The sequence below is a fragment of the Capsicum annuum genome, chromosome 1 (assembly GCF_002878395.1).
Source record: "Capsicum annuum cultivar UCD-10X-F1 chromosome 1, UCD10Xv1.1, whole genome shotgun sequence".
Lineage (NCBI taxonomy): Eukaryota > Viridiplantae > Streptophyta > Magnoliopsida > Solanales > Solanaceae > Capsicum > Capsicum annuum.
The window spans coordinates 1,645,845-1,662,453 of NC_061111.1; the positions used below are offsets into that span (position 1 = coordinate 1,645,845).

At 34.5% G+C, this 16,609-nt stretch overlaps 3 protein-coding genes across 4 annotated transcripts; 1 reads left to right on the forward strand and 2 right to left on the reverse strand.

Moving 5' to 3' along the window:
• The first annotated feature begins 920 nt into the window (after positions 1–920).
• LOC107855324 (probable inactive receptor kinase At5g16590) lies at positions 921–3,009 on the forward strand. The gene is made up of 2 exons (XM_016700328.2): positions 921–1,909; positions 2,313–3,009. Exons 1-2 carry the CDS (start codon positions 1,567–1,569, stop codon positions 2,882–2,884), a joined length of 915 nt encoding a protein of 304 aa, XP_016555814.2. The 5' UTR covers positions 921–1,566; the 3' UTR covers positions 2,885–3,009.
• On the reverse strand, positions 2,204–8,000 carry LOC107855323 (GDSL esterase/lipase At4g10955). Of its 2 annotated transcripts, XM_047414002.1 has the most exons (4): positions 7,747–8,000; positions 5,905–5,987; positions 3,567–4,587; positions 2,204–2,868 (listed from the first exon to the last, which is right to left on the reverse strand). In XM_047414002.1, exons 1-3 carry the CDS (start codon positions 7,774–7,776, stop codon positions 3,609–3,611), a joined length of 1,092 nt encoding a protein of 363 aa, XP_047269958.1. In that variant the 5' UTR covers positions 7,777–8,000; the 3' UTR covers positions 2,204–2,868; positions 3,567–3,608. The 2 variants fall into 2 exon arrangements, with proteins under 2 accessions (XP_047269958.1, XP_047269956.1); XM_047414000.1 differs by having other exon boundaries at positions 2,204–4,587.
• Positions 8,001–11,059: 3,059 nt separating this feature from the next.
• Positions 11,060–15,773, reverse strand: LOC107855295 (UDP-glucose 4-epimerase GEPI48). Its single transcript, XM_016700286.2, has 9 exons — positions 15,278–15,773; positions 13,634–13,683; positions 13,301–13,436; positions 13,111–13,212; positions 12,627–12,854; positions 12,340–12,418; positions 12,152–12,234; positions 11,608–11,699; positions 11,060–11,436 (listed from the first exon to the last, which is right to left on the reverse strand). The coding sequence occupies exons 1-9, from the start codon at positions 15,458–15,460 to the stop codon at positions 11,334–11,336; spliced, it is 1,056 nt and encodes a 351-aa protein (XP_016555772.1). The 5' UTR covers positions 15,461–15,773; the 3' UTR covers positions 11,060–11,333.
• Positions 15,774–16,609: the final 836 nt, after the last annotated feature.

Consider the following 16,609-nt stretch of genomic DNA (forward strand, 5'->3'; position numbering starts at 1 on the left):
CTTATATGTCTTAAGAAAAATCTTTATCCGCTCTTCCAAACAACCATGTCTCATTTAATAGGCCGTCAGAGGCATGTCCAAGAAGTTTCGCCCAAATCTCATTCCGGCGACGGTACCCATCCACCAATCCATGGGCTAAGATCCACGAAAAAATCCTCAGTTTTTAGTATTTCGCTCATATGCCTTAAGAAAAAATCCCATCCACTCCTCCAAACAACCACGCCCCATTTAATAGGTCGTTAGAGGCGCACCTAAAAAGTTCGCTCAAATTTCATTCCGGCGTCCGCACCCCACCCGCCAATCCAAATGCTAACACCTATGGAATATCGCAAAAAAAAATCTATGTTTTTAGTATTTCCTACATATGCCTTTAAAAAAAACTCCATCCATCCCTCCAAATCAAGACATCTCATTTAATAGGTTATTAGGAGTGCACCCATGAAATTTCACCCAAATCTCATTCCGACGACCGCATCCACCCACCAATCTATAGGCTAAGTTCCATTGGGTTTGATATAGGCCCTCTTTAAGCTACTTTTTAGGATGTGAACTATTACCTAATTTTCAACAGTTAAATGATAATTAAGTAGATAAAAATCATGTAATCAAGGTTTAAATGTCAACATAAATTTATATATATTTCTTCCATGCTAATGAGATACTGGCCAAATTTTAGAGTAGAAATTATAAAGAAATTTCATACAAATTTCATGCCTTCAAATTCTTTTCCTACTTGCATAATTGAAGAAGCAGCTCAAAATAATTTAACAATAAATCCAAACACAATAATTCAATTACAATAATGAACACCACCAACGGATGTGGTGCAGTGGATGAAGCTGCTCCTTCCTTAATCAGAGGTCATGAGTTCGAGCCTTGGATATGAAAAAATCCTTAATCGGGGAGTACTATCCCCGAATGAGTCTTATCCGGCGCGAATTCAAATTAATCGGACAAGTCATTTTCAGTTGTAGTCGTACGAAAATTTTTACTGAACTTCCCTTATTTATATTGTTGATGGGAAAGGGTTGATTTCATAAGAATCATAATATTTTTTTCGTTTAAATGATAAAATAAATTTCTTGTTCTTTCAAAAACTCTCTATTGACTCTATGCGTCAAGAAAAAAAAATTGTCTAAACAACCATAATGCATCGCGTATTTATCGTTCTTACTTGGGCGCTCGATAGGAGAGCTAAACAAATTTCATTTGTAAGTGACCCAAAATACATGGGCTCACATAACCATAATATTTTCATTAAAACAAGTGTGAATCTTTATTAAAACATTATTATTAAAACATTGTAAAGTTGTTGATTTGAGAATCTTCTTATGGATTGATCTAAACACCAACCAAAGAACAGGTCAAGTCAACACAAAGAATGTTTTCTTTTCACATTAAACTTACAATTTCAACCAAGACATTTCACACTTTTAATTCCCTTGACAAAGCTTCAATACCAAATGTATCTCCCATTTCTATGTTTTCTTCTCTCTTTTTTTGGGATAATCGTAGTGTCCGGACCAGTTTGAACGCACTCGACTAATTCAACGAAATACCAACTCAATGCCTTGGAGTCCAACAGACATTACAGGCACTGAATTGGTATTTTTTGGTGATCATGGAGGCTATGGATTGGAAGAATTGTTGCGATCGACAGCCGGAGTTTTAGGAAAAGGTGTTTTCGGGACGAGTTACAAGTCGGAGCTGCAAGGGAAAAATGCAGTAGCTGTGAAAAGATTGAAGGTTGGTTGCTTACCTGAGGAAGAGTTCAGAGAAAAAATTGGTGAACTAGGCAAGGCAGTTCATGAAAATTTGCTTCCTGTTAGAGGATATTGTTGGCATCAGGATGAAATTCTTCTTGTATATGATTATGTTAGAATGGGAAGCTTAGCTTTTCGTTTACATGGTATGTCTTCTTCATCGTTATCTCGTGTCTATAACAGCGTCGTTTGTTCCAATATCTTTCGACTGCTATAGTGAAATGTTGTTATAGAAGGGGAGCCTTGGAGTAACTGATAGAGTTGCTGCCATGCGACCAGGAGGTCACGGGTTCAAGCCTTGGAAACAGCCTCTAGCAGAAATGCAAGGTAAGGCTGCATACAATACACCCTTGTGGTGGGGCCCTTCCTCGGACACCGCGCATAGCGGGAGCTTTAGTGCACCGGACTGCCTTTTTAGTGAAATGTTGTTATAGAGGACATAATACAACATGAATGATCGATTCTACGTAAAAACATGGTTATTGTGTTTGTAATAGAGGAAGATCGTTATAGAAAGGTCTGACTTTTAACATTGATATCCATATATAGGGAATGAAGGGATGAGCAAAGGTTCAATCACCTGGGAAGTAAGAAGCAGCATTGCATATGGGGTTGCCCGTGCTGTCGAATTTCTCCATTCCCGAGGCTCAAATTTCTGCCATGGAAACATAAGATCATCCAATGTTTTCCTCACCAACTCCTTATCAGGTGTTCGTCTATCTGAGTTTTCCATTGCGCGAATTCTTTCTCCCAATACAAAACTAGAGCTTGTGGCTGGATATCGCGCGCCAGAAGTGACGAATGCTTATGAAGTCTCACAAAAGTCTGATGTCTATAGCTTTGGTGTTCTACTCTTGGAACTATTAACTGGTAAAGCTCCACTAGATGAATTTACCAAGAACAAAGGAGTAGATTTACCTAAGTGGATCCGTTCCATGTTTCAAGAGAAACCGATCATCGATGTTTTTGATACCATGCTGCCTAAACATAACCAGAATACTGCTGAGCAAATGGTCCAGTTGTTACAGCTTGCAGTTTGCTGTACTTTCCGGTATCCAAATAAAAGACCTTCAATGGCTGCAGTGACAAAGCAGATAAGGGATACCTGCAGGTTTCATTGATGACAGGACAATATACAAAAACAACATGATAGCAAAAGACATAGTTGTCTTTATCTAACCATATGCTTTTATAAATATGATAGTTTCAGATCCAACTCCTCCCCATTTCCCCCCATGTTCCTTCTTGGATGTGTGTGTGTGAGACTTGTCTTATTGCACTATATATATTTGAAAGATCATAGGGAGTTGTCCTAATCGATTTCTCTGTCACGAAGACCCGATAGGACAAACAAGTTTCTAAAAAGGTGAAAAGAATCTCAAAAGTTTTTCCCTTGAAACGCAACATTAGTTCGAATACAAAATACCAAACAAAAATAAGCTCATAAGGGATACTTCTATAGCAAAAATAATATCATTATGGATCAAATTGTGAGAATGACTTAAAAGGAAAAGGTATAATTTTTAAAGAAACACACATACAATGAGTAGTGTATGCACTACTTCGATTTTTCACACTCAACAATAGGGAATAGGGTGAGGAACAGAACGGATAGATGGATTCACCAAAGCATAGAAACATGAACGAATAGAACTGGAGTCGAAGGTACCAAGAGATGGCAATGCAACGGTAAAACAACTTTAGCACCAGTAGAAGGCACAGCCATTAAGCTAAGAGCAACATGTAATGTGTCGATAACTATAAAGTTATACTCGAGCATGGGAACAAATGAGACACACATACCATCTATCATGTGTAGTAGTAGTATTTGTTTTATATCATCATTCATGTAAACTGGTGTTTCTTGGACTCTACAAGTAAATCAGGTTTCCACCATTGGTGAATCCCGTGAGCTTCTTTGAAGTCCGCCGGAGGAGTCAAATTAACAGTTAAATTAGCTGATGGAATAAGATGCAATGGCTCATCACACTCCTTCCCCATGAAATTCATGACAAGACCACCAAGCGAATGTTGGGTTGCTACCTTCTCGATAACTCCTGCTCCCATAGTATTCATCCTTTCCCTGTGTTCAAAATAGCCAATGTATTCCGCACAGATAGGATCCGATGGATTCACATATATGCATGGCGTCCATGCAGATAATGCAACAAATGTATCTCCAGATTGAGTATTCACGTTTTTATGCTTCTGCTTCGCAACAAAAGCAAGTCCAGCTGTTATAACACTAGTTGCAAATCTGATTCCATGTTTCACTTTTTGATCTTTAATTCTTTCAATTGGGGCCGACAAGAATGGCGGATTAAACAAAAATGCATCTAGAAATACACCAGTCTTTGCCATGGTTTTGCCAGCAAGCATTGCCATTGCAGCCCCTAAGGAATGACCAGCTAGCCAGATATTTGAGCTTCCAAATGTTGCAACCACATGTCGAACAGCTTGAATGGCTGTCTCAAAGCGAGAAGTCCGATGAAGTCCATTCTTGATTATGTGGACATCCAATTGTACATCTCGTGTAAACGCATCACCTTTGGTTAAGGTCCCACGGAAAGCAATAACAAATCGTTGGCTTTTATCTTTGGAACCACCAAAATTAGATTTTGAGGGTGCAAATTTATATATAGCACCAAAAATGCAGGAATCAACATCATCAACAAGCACGCGATATAGCTCAAATTGGAAATGTTTCCACCATGGAGGAGCGAGAGCTCGACTTCCCTCCCGCTTTTCTTGCTTGTCACGCTCTAGGATGTAGACGCCCTGAACCAAACTGGCAGCCACAGATCGTTGATGAGCAACATTTTCCCTGCATTAGGTAGCAGAAAAGAGTTACTTGTAACTGTCTCAGGACAACATTTTCCCTGCATTAGGTAGCAGAAAAGAGTTACTTGTAACTGTCTCAGGAAAATGGATCAACACTTCCAGCTTTCAAGCAAGAGAAAGCGTCAGGCAGCATGAAAGTGAGTAGTCTTGCCCAAATAATAGCATTAAACTTCATCATTGGAAAAGATGAGAAAAGAATGCATATAGTTCAAGCTAGTATCAGCTCTTTAATACGCCTTTGTTTATTGGATGAAAGATCAACGACACTTATCACCACAAGAGAACCGGCATAACACCCATTCTATTAGCACGATATCATGCTAATTTAGGCACTTGCAGGCATGACATCTTCAAATCATCAAACAGAACTTGACTTTCTCCCTCTCTCTCATGCATGCATGCCTTTTTCTAGAGGGATAGATTATCAAGGGGGACAAATAATGTATTAGTAGTAGTGTGACCAAAGTAAATTATGTCCTCTTCCATGGATTATGCGTTACGCTCATGTTCATCCTTGATAAGGTTCAACGTATGGTAGGAGGACTTACAGAACCGTAGCAAAGTGATCTAAAATCTTGGAGGCGTTCTTATCACTTGGTAGATCTAGGGTGTAAAGGAAAAATCATCCCGCCCATCCCAAACCTGCTTCTTCTTTGACTATACACACAGGGAAAAGTGGTGTAGATCCTCAGTGTGATAATATACTTGACAGACCTACCCTTATTATTTATTCATAGTTGAGACAACAACTTGCAAAAGGATAAATTGGGTGAAAAAATCTATTACTCCCTCCGTCCCAATTTATGTGGCATACTTTCTTGTTTAGTCTGTCCCAAAAAGACTGTTATTTTTCCTATTTGGCAACAATTTAATTGCACAGTTCCCATTTTATCCTCATTTTATCCTCCTTGGGTCCCATTTAACAAGAAAATTAAACCAAAACGTAGCATCAAAGTGACTTTAATAAGGGTAAATTAGTAAACATAACAAACTCTTCTCTTATTTCTTAAATTCCGTGTCCGGTCAATTTATGCCACATAAATTGGGACGGAGGGAGTATTATAAAGGGATTTATTTTGCAACATCCCAATAAAGAAAAGATTAGAATCAACGCAGAATGGAGGAGGTAATTTGAGTATGGATCAAGACACTCGATGTTTCGATATTTTTCTTTTGCAAGAACTCAATAGTTATGGCAGTGTAAGAAGTTTATACGATATTACATCTCCGACAGTTCCATCACCCTTATGATATACAAAACCTTTATCTAACTAAAAAACTTGGAAAAAAACTTACACACCAGTCAATAGCAGTTAGGTGCACAGGTCCACAGAGGTCGAAAATTTCCCTCTCCGAGATTAATATATTTTGTTCTTCTTGACCCTGCAAAACACAATTGGAACGGTGAAGATCATGTCTAGTGTTGCAAAATCCCTTCTGAACCAATTAAGTAGTTGAAATAAAAAATTTCTACACTGGACTAGCCAGATCAAGTCATCCGGCTAAGAATAGTCAACTAATTTCTTATGCGCCATCTCAGCCTACTTTCAGTAATTGACAGTAAAAAGTTTCTAGCAAAGACCAACCGTATTACGTAACTTGTACAAAAGGACGACAATGAATTTTAACCTCAACAATCAAGCGTCAGAACCACAAATTTAAATATGAGTGAATTGTCCAACTTTAAGTGGGTTATTTTTGCTTTAACCAATGGTTCTTGTCCCACAATTGAATGGTTCAAATAACATTGATATCATTTTCCCAGATAGTCGTGTCTCTAGACACAGATCTCACATCTTCGCCTCTTATAGCACTCTTAAGTATACCTAACTTCACAGTCATGTTAGGTTCAAAATCTAGTCTCTTCAGCAATTCTCCTGTTTCTTTAAGCCTCCATAAAATGTTTGTTTAAACTTTGCCATCAGAAGTACCACTAAAAAAGAAGTGAACTGCCAAACCAAGTTCACCAACTTCATTCTTTGGTACAAACTATAATACGTATAAGGATGCACTACTCTCGTGAACTTGAACCAACAGCAAGATTTGAAGACGAACACCCAAGTTAATTCCCATATCACATCATTCTTAGAGATTCAGATTTCAGAGTTCCTATTTACTACCTTAATCAAAATATTATCTAATGCATGGATCACAAACAATAACTCTAAACAGTATGATGAAACATCTATATAGCAACTGAAAAAAAAGGGATTAGACTAATGTTAAGGACCCTCTATACAACAACAACATCCCCAGTGTAGTCCCACAAAGTGGGGTCTAGATAGGATAGAATGTACGCAGACCTTACCCCCCACCTTAGAGGTAGAGAGGTGGTTTTCAATAAACCCACGGCTTGAAGAAAAACAGTTCAGAAAAAGAAGTAATAGAAGTACAAGAAACATCTGATAACAACGATAGTAACAGAACAGAAACTACAATACTACAATACGATAATCGAGGTACAAGGAACAACAGATGGTAACAAAAATCAAATAACAACAAAAAACAACAGATAGTAACAGAACACAAACGACAATACTACAATACGATAGTCAAGGTACAAGGAAGATGGTGACAAAAATCAAATAACAACAAAAGACACCAGATAGTAACAGAATAGAAACTACAATACTACAATCGAGGTACAAGGAACAACAGCTAGTAACAAAAATCAAAGGACGAGAAATTATCGAAGCAATACTATGAGGACTAATAGTGTAAAACTTGGGATTCAAATCACCAAGTAGCATAGTGGAAAATGGCTACTCTATGCTCCTAGATGAAGAGTTCTGTTGTTTTGGGGGGGTTAAGGTTTTTACCATTGTAAAAAAGCAACATTTGCTTACAAATACATCTCTGAATAGCAAAATGAAACATCTACCATGGAACACCTACATTGTAGCATTTGCTCTATTGCTCAGACACTTGTCTCAAGATATACAAATTCCAAATACCCTTTTGCCAGCAAGTTAGATCAATCAAAAACACACAACAACAATGCCAGCAACATTGAAAAAAAAAATACAATCTTTACAATAAACATGCTAGGAAAACAAAAAAGATACAATCTTTAAGGGAAAAAAACAGCAGAAAGATTGAATCTTGAGTGGAAATACAATAAGGGGGTTATATAAGATCCAACCTTTGCCACAATGCCACATTCTGTTGCCATTTTTGAAGATTTTCAAGAACCCCCACCTTCCCGAAAAGTGGGTGTAGAGGAAGTTGAAGAAGGAGGTGGCAGGATGATGTTCAGCTGTCCTTTTCGATTCTACAAACAATTGATTTGCTGTCCCTTTCCTCTTCAAAGACGCAAAAATGAGGTTCCCCCTTTACTTTTTTTTTCTTTTTTTTTTTTTCCCTTTTTCTTTGTTGGAATTTTGTTACCATGGCTCGTATCACGTATGGTATAACAAATAATTAATTATTGAATAAATTTATCTTATGTTTGATTAAAATAATTAGATAAAATTATGAAATAACGAATTGTATTGTTCTGTTCATTTTTTATTTGTCATATTTGAACGTGATATGTTCACTAAAAATAATAATTGACATAAATATTCTATAATACTATTCTATTAATTGATGTTTAAAATTTGATTTTGAAAAATAATTTAAGAAGTAAGTAATTAATGTTAAGTATAAAATATAAAAAAATTATTTATTAAAAGTTACAACTAAACATAAAAAATTATTTTAAAATGATGAATAAATAAAAATAAAAATAAATGAAAGAAGTATATTAGTATTGTTGTTGTTTTTTTGGGGGGTGGGTTGAAATATTCTCTCCTCTTCTTTCATCTTCTAGGCTATGTGCATTAATAGCCGCTTGGAGCACCGCTATTAAAAGAGTAATAATTAAAACTTTATAAAAGAATTTAATGCTTAGCCACTTTATAATTCATTTCACTCTACAAAAATTAAAGTTGAAAATTTTGAATTTCAAGTTTCAGAAATCAACTTCCAATCTATGAAATTGGAATTCCAAAAATCTAGAATATATAGTTAGACTTGATACACAATAAATGGTGGAATCTTTTGTTAAAAATCGAATATTCTAAACGAATTTTATGATATTGTCATTGCCGATTATTTCAAACTTTTATATTTGAAATTGAAAAAGGCATGTACTTGAAGACTATTAGCAAAGTGGGCTAGAAGTTTAATATTTTATTTTTAAAAAGTTGTACTATATTACTAAAATAACAAATAAAAATGGGCTACCTAGTGCAAATCATGCTTTTGGGTAATAATGGACCTCTTTATGGATAAGGCTTGAAGTTAACTTTCAAGTGGCCCAATATTTAATGGACGGTGTAAAACTAGATAATGACATTTAACTAATTGATTTTAGGAAAATATTTCACCATACATAACACTATTTGATTTTGAAGTGGAGTTTTTATCTGTAAAATTGTTATCATGTGAAAAAAAAAAATTAACCGTTTCTTGTAGAAATGCAAAGTAAAACTACATAGAACAGACTTTTATGGTCCGATAATTCCTCAAGCCTCACATATAATGGGAGCTTAATACATCGGACGATTTTCCTTTTACTGTTGTAACACTGTCTAGTATTTATATTTTGCAATAGTACAAATATCGTTTACATGTGTAGTGTTATTTGACCGACTCAAACAGAATTATTTGTTTGTCTTTTTCATATACAAATGTTAGCTACAAATAATTACATGAGTATAACTTTTAAATAACATAATCGTACAAAAATATTTTACCACTATCAAAATAGAGAAGAAAACCCCTCTACGAAACATCGATAATAACTTGTAAATTCCAAAAAAAACTTTGATACAAAATAAATGTGTTAGCTATTCAAACATAATATAATGATGATGTAGAAAAAGTAGTCAACAAATTGGCATGATGTATAGTTAACAAATTGGAAATACTATGGGATTGTTTTTGCCTTTTAGCTAAATTTAGACAAGTATTATCTATGAACAATTTAGTTTTACTAATTTAACTTATATGCCTTTCTTTCCTTTGTTTGTTTGTTTAGTATGACATTATCTAAATCTGATCTATTTATTCGATAATTTATTTTTTAAAATTAACACCGTCCATCATTCACATTGAGCAATAGACCTCATTTTCTTTTTGTCTTGTTCTTATTTTAATTAATTTATATTCAAAATATATTCATCCAATTAATTTAAATCACATCAATCAATAAAACTGGAAGAATATCATCTATCTAAAACATTCTTTGTGATGGGTGTCGCAATAAACTTATTTGCGATATTATTTTCTGTTATTTTAAAAATAAAAATAAAAAGTCTGATATGCAAAAGTATTTGGCCAAGCTTTTAAACAAAAAAAAATAGTAAATTTTTTCGAACGGTGACATAAGTTGTTTTTCAATAGCTAAAACGATAACTCAAAAAAACTCTTTTGATATGTTGATAAAGCAAAAAATATTGTTCTAATATTGACAAGATATTTTTAAAATTAATTTGTCAAACACAATTGCGACTTCATAATATATTTTTTCGAAAAATATTTCCAAACATCTTTTAAAATAAGCAAATTTTAAAAACTTAATTAATAAGACATAATAATTCTTTTGGAATATTCAAATGGCATATGTGGAATGTGGTAACTGCCACTGCCGACAGATAAACCACATAGTACATGTGAGTATAACAACATATTGTTGTACTATACACTATTAAGGCTTCTTTTCAATTTTATTAATTTTATTCACCGTCGCTATTCTTTAGGTGCACACTGAATAAACATAAATTGCATTAGACAAATTCAGTGCAACAAGCTCAACTAAAAAGTGGGACACCCCTTGTTGGAATGCCGCTTGACTTTTGAGATATCGCACTCGCTACACCAAACTCAGTCGACTAAGAAAGGATCAAGTTGGATCGAACTTTTAGGATGTCGCACTCATTGCACCAAACTTAGTCGACTAAGAAAGGATCAAAGTTGGATCGAACTTTAGGGATGTTGCACTCGCTGCACCAAACTCAATCGACTAAGAACGGATCAAGTTGGATCGAACTTTTGGGACGTCGCACTCGCCGCGCCAAACTCAGTCGACTAAGAAAGGATCACGCTGGATCAAACTTTTGGCATATCGCACTCGCTGCACGAAATTCAGCATATCGCACTCGCTGCACGAAATTCAGTCAACTAAGAAAGGATTACGCTGGATCGAACTTTTGGAATATCGCACTCGTTGCACCAAAGTCGACTAAGGATCACATGGGATCGAACTTTCGGAATATCGCACTCGTTCCACCAAACTCAGTCGACTAAGAAAGGATCAAAGTTGGATCGAACTTTAGGAATATCGCACCCGCTGCACCAAACTCAGTCGACTAAGAAAGCATCAAGTTGGAATTGGCTATATAAGAAGACTCAAATGCTGATAGTTATTACACAAAGAAAAGGAATGAAAGAACAAATGAAATACTACTCTATGCTTAAATTGAACAGGCTAATATTATTCATCAACTTTCTAAATTTTCCCTTTTTATCTAAACTACTGACTCATAGAAACTCCAATTACATTCTGAAACTGATAAGCTAGATAATATGAACATTATCATCCCCTATAATAACCCTAGAACTATACGTTGAATCGTCCCTACGAAGACTGATGGCACAGGTCGACAGAATAACTGTATAGATACATGACGCGACAACAGGAATGAAGCGACTATGTTTGACGATATTATGCAGTTGATGTAGACTTCAGTGACCATTACTAGTATCTGGTGTTCCTTCATAGCCATACGGATTCTTCTTAGCCCAGTTCCACTGATCCCTGCACATCTCCTCGATGCCATATTTCGCCCTGCAAGGAATAAAAGCCAGTGTTTAGAGGCGGATTCATGACTTAAAAGGTAGTATATATCTGTATTCTGAATCCGGAATGAGGGTGTATGTCGGAAAAACCTATGCTATTGGTGTGTTAGAATCTCGAAAAGCAATGTGAACAAAATACTTAGTTAACTACATCACTTACTTCCACTTCAATTCACGTTCCGCTTTCTTTGTAGCAGCATATACAATTTCAGCATCTCCAGGGCGTCGACCAGTCATAACCATAGGAATTTTCTGGCGGAAAAAGGTACAGAAATAGGTTAGTGCAACGTTTAACATTCATTAGGGCCTTTACAACAGCTAGAAAGTTCAAGAATTAGCTAATTCTTTCTCCACAAGGAGGGGAAGTCGAAAACAAATGTCACTCGTCTCAGCCTTGGAAGAGAGAGTTACTTGGTACCTATACTAGTCGGAGGTAGCAGGTACTCAGACGAATTAGTCTTAGGTGTCTCAAGCGTGCAAGGACAAGTAGCCTCCCAACGTTAAGGAAACCGTGATTTCCTTTTTCCTCCACTATCAAGAGGAAATGGAAGCAAAATCATCCCGTCCAAATGACACGCATTCCAGATAGGAAGAGTAAACTCAAGGGATATGGGAGTGTGAGTTATCATCGGCAAAAATCACAATATAAAGCTCACGAAGGTGGACACAACTATACATCAAGGAGGAATGCAATTGAAGGTTACCTTTCCTGATGCCTTCTCAAATGCAGCCACCATTTCAAGGACTGAAGTTCCTTTTCCAGTTCCCAAGTTGTACACTTCACAGCCTAAAATGATCGATCAAAATCAGCAGAAGTATCAATATAATGTAAAACAAGTCGACGGAGAAAAATCCTATAAATGAAACCCTATAACAAGTAGCAAGTACACACCTATGGAAGCATCAGATAGCTTCTGCAAGGCAGCTATGTGTCCATCTGCTAAATCCACGACATGAATGTAATCACGGACCTGAAAAATATCATTACATGATTATTCTCTGAGAAAAATCTCATAAAAAGGACAGCTTTTTGTCACATTTGGCCGAACTGCTAAATTTAAGGCATTACTTGACATCATAAATCATAACTTTTGTCATGTAAAACAGATGCCCTAGTAAATTGGAAGTCAGGACATTTCTAACACATCTAAAGATTTGCTATTGAAAATATAGTCATACCCCTGTACCATCCTTCGTTGCATAATCAGTTCCATAAACTTTGAGCTCTTTTCTTCTGCCAACAGCAACTTGTTGAACAAATGGCATAAGGTTGTTAGGAATTCCTCGCGGATCTTCACCAATTAGGCCACTTGAATGAGCACCAACAGGATTGAAGTACCGCAGCAATATGATTTTCCATTCAGAGTCGGCCTTTTGTACATCACGGCATATTTCTTCAATGAAAAGCTGGCAAGTGAGACTAGTTAGATCATCCACAGATAGAATAAACAGAAACTACTGTTTTCGCCTGTCGAAACCATCAAATCCCAACCAACAAGAACCAAGAAGTAAAACTACAAAAAGAAGTGAAAGGGAAGGAATATGCATGATTTGGCTCATATGAGCAAGCTAGACAGAAAGCAGCCAAATGAAGCTACATTTCAATGTTGTACACTTCAATAAGTTGAGCGCTAAAAATGTGAGATGAAACAATTGACAGTACCTTTGTCCGTCCATACGGATTTGCAGCACTCAGGGGGAATTCCTCAGTACAAGGAACCTCTTTCGGCCAACCATAAACAGTAGCTGATGATGAAAACACAAGCTGGAGAAGGAGAAAAGGAAACCAGTTAAGACAGTGACTTACAAGAAAAGAGGCGCGTCATAAAAGTTTATCGAAGTGTGAGGAATACCCTTTTGCATCCATGAGCAGACATGACTTCCAAGAGGGTAATTGTTCCAATAAGGTTGTTGTTATAGTACATCAGAGGTTTCTCAACACTTTCACCAACAGCTTTTAGTCCAGCAAAATGGATAACAGCATCAAACCTGCATTAGAAAAGGTAATAAAATTTGAGCTAAGGAGTCAATATGCTGATTCAGACATCAACAACTATTCTTCAAAGCATAGTTTCATCTGAAATAAGTAGTCCATAATTCAAGCAACACGCGGTAAATAAACCATCAGAGAGTATAATATAACTAAATCAAGACAAATTTTTTTTGTGAGGGGTGGTAGAACTTACTTGTTGGACCTGAAAATCTCCTCGATTGCCGGCTTATCACGTAGATCAACCTGTAGTATAAAACAAAACAGTAGAATTTTAGCCACCAATTAAAAAACAAAGTAACAATAAATCAGCAAAGGTACTGTTACACAGGAGAACTATTATTACATGATAAGCAAAGGTGGTCAATCATTATTACCTCCAAATGGAAAACACCAAATTCAATAAACTACTGAGAATAATTGCCATCAAAACTTCTGGATTTTTAACAGTTTGTTTACATATGGAAAGAAAAAACAGTTTTGACAGTTTGTCTATACACTGTACAACCTAGAGAAGTGTACTTCACCTAAATATTTGTTAAATGAAGAAAGAAGCACATGCTAGAATAGAAATAATCATTTCAAAAAAGAAACAAGAACACATAGATTGACCACATAGGAACAGTATTACAGATTCAAACAATTGGGAGAACCCATAAAAATCCAATTTTTATATTTCAGAAAAGAACCAAAAAACTCAAATTCATACAGTCCACCTTATCCAAAAACCAAGGATAATTCTCAAAAAGAGGAAAGAAATAAGAGAGGACAGAGAACCATGAAAAGGAAAAAGAGAAAAACGGAATATACCAGAAACAACTATTCTACCTAAGCTCATGGCATATAACTCAAAAAAGGAACAAGAACACAGAGCTTGACCGCATAGCAACAGCAACCCAATAAAAATCCAAGCAACAAGAACAACATACCCAGTGTAATCGCACAAGTGGAGCCTATGGAGGTTAGAGCATAGGCATACCTTACCCCCTACCTCGTAGAGATAGAGAGTTATTCCTACCTCATAAAGGTTGTTTCCATAGACACTCGACTTAAATAAAGCATGTCCCAACAGGTTGTAAAAAGGAAGACAGATATGGGAACATTAAAAAAAAAAAAAGTCCAATCTATGAAAACCCAAAGTTCAAAATCTTACTAGTCCAAAAATAATCATTCTTTAAAAAAAAAGAATGAAGTTTCAAAGATTGACCACATAGCAACAGTAAACTGATTTAAAAAAAAAAAAAAAACTTTAAAAACTCCTTAAAAATCCAATCTTTGCACTAAAAGAAGAAAACCCAAAACTCAAAATCATACAATTCCAGAACCAATCATTCTATTCTAACAAGAAACAAGTTTCAAAGATTCCATATAGCAACAGTAAACAGATATAAAAAAAAAACTAAAAAACTCCATAAAAATTCAATCTTTACACTAAAAAGCAAAACTCAAAATTATACAATTCCAGAAACAGTAAGTTTAAGAGATTAACTACATAGCAACAGCATACCAATCCAAAAAAAAAAAAAAAAACTCCATAAAAATCCAATCTTCACACTAAAAAAGAAAACCCAAAACTCAAATTCATACAATTCTATACACATAAGTTTAAGAGATTAACCACATAGCAACAGCACACCAATTCAAAAAACTAAAAACTAAAAAAAATAAAAAAAATAAAAAAAAACTCCATAAAAATCCATTCTTTACACTTTTAAAAAAAAAAAAAAGCAAAACCCAAAACTCAAGTTCATACAATTCCACCTTTTCTCACAAACCCCATAACAATTCTCCACCAAAAAAGAAAAACATGTAAAGCAAAAAACATAAACAAGAAATATACCTTATGAAAAGAAAGATTAGAGCCATGTTCACCAGCAATTTCCTTAACTCTTTTAAGAGCAATTTCAGAAGAATTATCCAGATTATCAATCACCACAGTTTTATACCCACCAAGCAACAATTGTAACACTGTATGACTCCCAATATACCCTGCTCCCCCTGTCACCAATATACTCTTTGACATCTTGTACTACAAACAATTTTTTTTTTAAAAAAAAAAAAAAAAGCACAGTTTTTTTATATAACAAGAACAGAAAAAAAGATTTGGGTTTTGGTTAAAAAATGTAATCTTTTTTGGTTATTGATATAAGTTGAAATATGGACTACTAAGTCCAAGTTTATATAGGGTGCATGAGGTAAATAAAAAAAAAATTAATGAAAAAATATAAAAAAATATAGGCTTTGGAGTTTAGTTAGTACTAATTAATTGGGTTGGGAAGAATTTTCAAGATTTTTTAAGAGGGAGGCTAAGAAGGAGAAGAAGAAAAGGGACACGTGTAGTGTAGGTCAAATTGGCTTTTATTTGGATACTTTATTTTTTGTGAATTAATTTAACTTTTTGTAAATTAATTTAATTAATTTGTAAAATTAAATTAATATTTTAAAATTAATAATTGAATATTAAAAATTTATATAAAAATATTATAAATCTATTTTCTTAATATGATCAAAAGATATATCTTAAAATATTAATTAAAATTTATATTTTTAAAATCTTGAAAAAAAAACATTTAAAAAAGAACGTAAAAAGGATGAAAAATTGAGGTGGAGTGTCAAATACTTTTTCATACTTAATTAGAGATCAAATTTTTTAAATATGGAGTATCATGTTTTGGGTTTAATTTTTTTAATTTTTTTTTTTTGTATGAAGTTGCTTTTAATAGTCTAGTTCAAATTTAATTGAATTTTAATTCTTAATTATAAATTTTGAGTTCAAAATTTTTAAATATGTAATCAAAGGTTTAAGTTTGAATGTTTTGAGTATGAAGCATATTACATATTCAAATTGAAATCTTTATTTCAAAACCTCAAATGAAAATTCTTTAAATATGAAATTGCAAGTTCTAAATTCAGGTTGTTAAAATATAAAGTCATTATTTAATAAAAATATAAATATAAATTTAATTGAATCTTAATATAAATATAGAATAGCGGCATTGAAAAAAGAAAAAGGGGTATATGCTCAACAATATCTTCTAAATACTGTAAACTCATGATTAACCCCAATATCCAAAAAGAATAATGTTGATTCAACTATTTCTTTATTGAATATTTTATTCCATTCGTGTCAGTTTTCTAATGCAAAAAAAGAATAAAAAGATAAGGGTAAATA

What these genes read in the sequence shown, in the direction of transcription:
- LOC107855324 (XM_016700328.2), top strand. Translation starts at nt 1,567, where the DNA reads ATGCCTTGGAGTCCAACAGACATTACAGGCACTGAATTGGTATTTTTT. An exon ending in CTTAGCTTTTCGTTTACATG is followed by an intron (nt 1,910 to 2,312) that starts GTATGTCTTCTT and finishes ATCCATATATAG; the next exon opens with GGAATGAAGGGATGAGCAAA.
- LOC107855323 (XM_047414002.1), bottom strand. Translation starts at nt 7,776, where the DNA reads ATGGCAACAGAATGTGGCATTGTGGCAAAG. An exon ending in AATGTGGCATTGTGGCAAAG is followed by an intron (nt 5,988 to 7,746) that starts GTTGGATCTTAT and finishes TGTGTTTTGCAG; the next exon opens with GGTCAAGAAGAACAAAATAT. An exon ending in CACCTAACTGCTATTGACTG is followed by an intron (nt 4,588 to 5,904) that starts GTGTGTAAGTTT and finishes TACCTAATGCAG; the next exon opens with GGAAAATGTTGCTCATCAAC.
- LOC107855295 (XM_016700286.2), bottom strand. Translation starts at nt 15,460, where the DNA reads ATGTCAAAGAGTATATTGGTGACAGGGGGAGCAGGGTATATTGGGAGT. An exon ending in CTGCTCATGGATGCAAAAGG is followed by an intron (nt 13,213 to 13,300) that starts GTATTCCTCACA and finishes CTCCTTCTCCAG; the next exon opens with CTTGTGTTTTCATCATCAGC. An exon ending in GCTATCTGATGCTTCCATAG is followed by an intron (nt 12,235 to 12,339) that starts GTGTGTACTTGC and finishes CGATCATTTTAG; the next exon opens with GCTGTGAAGTGTACAACTTG.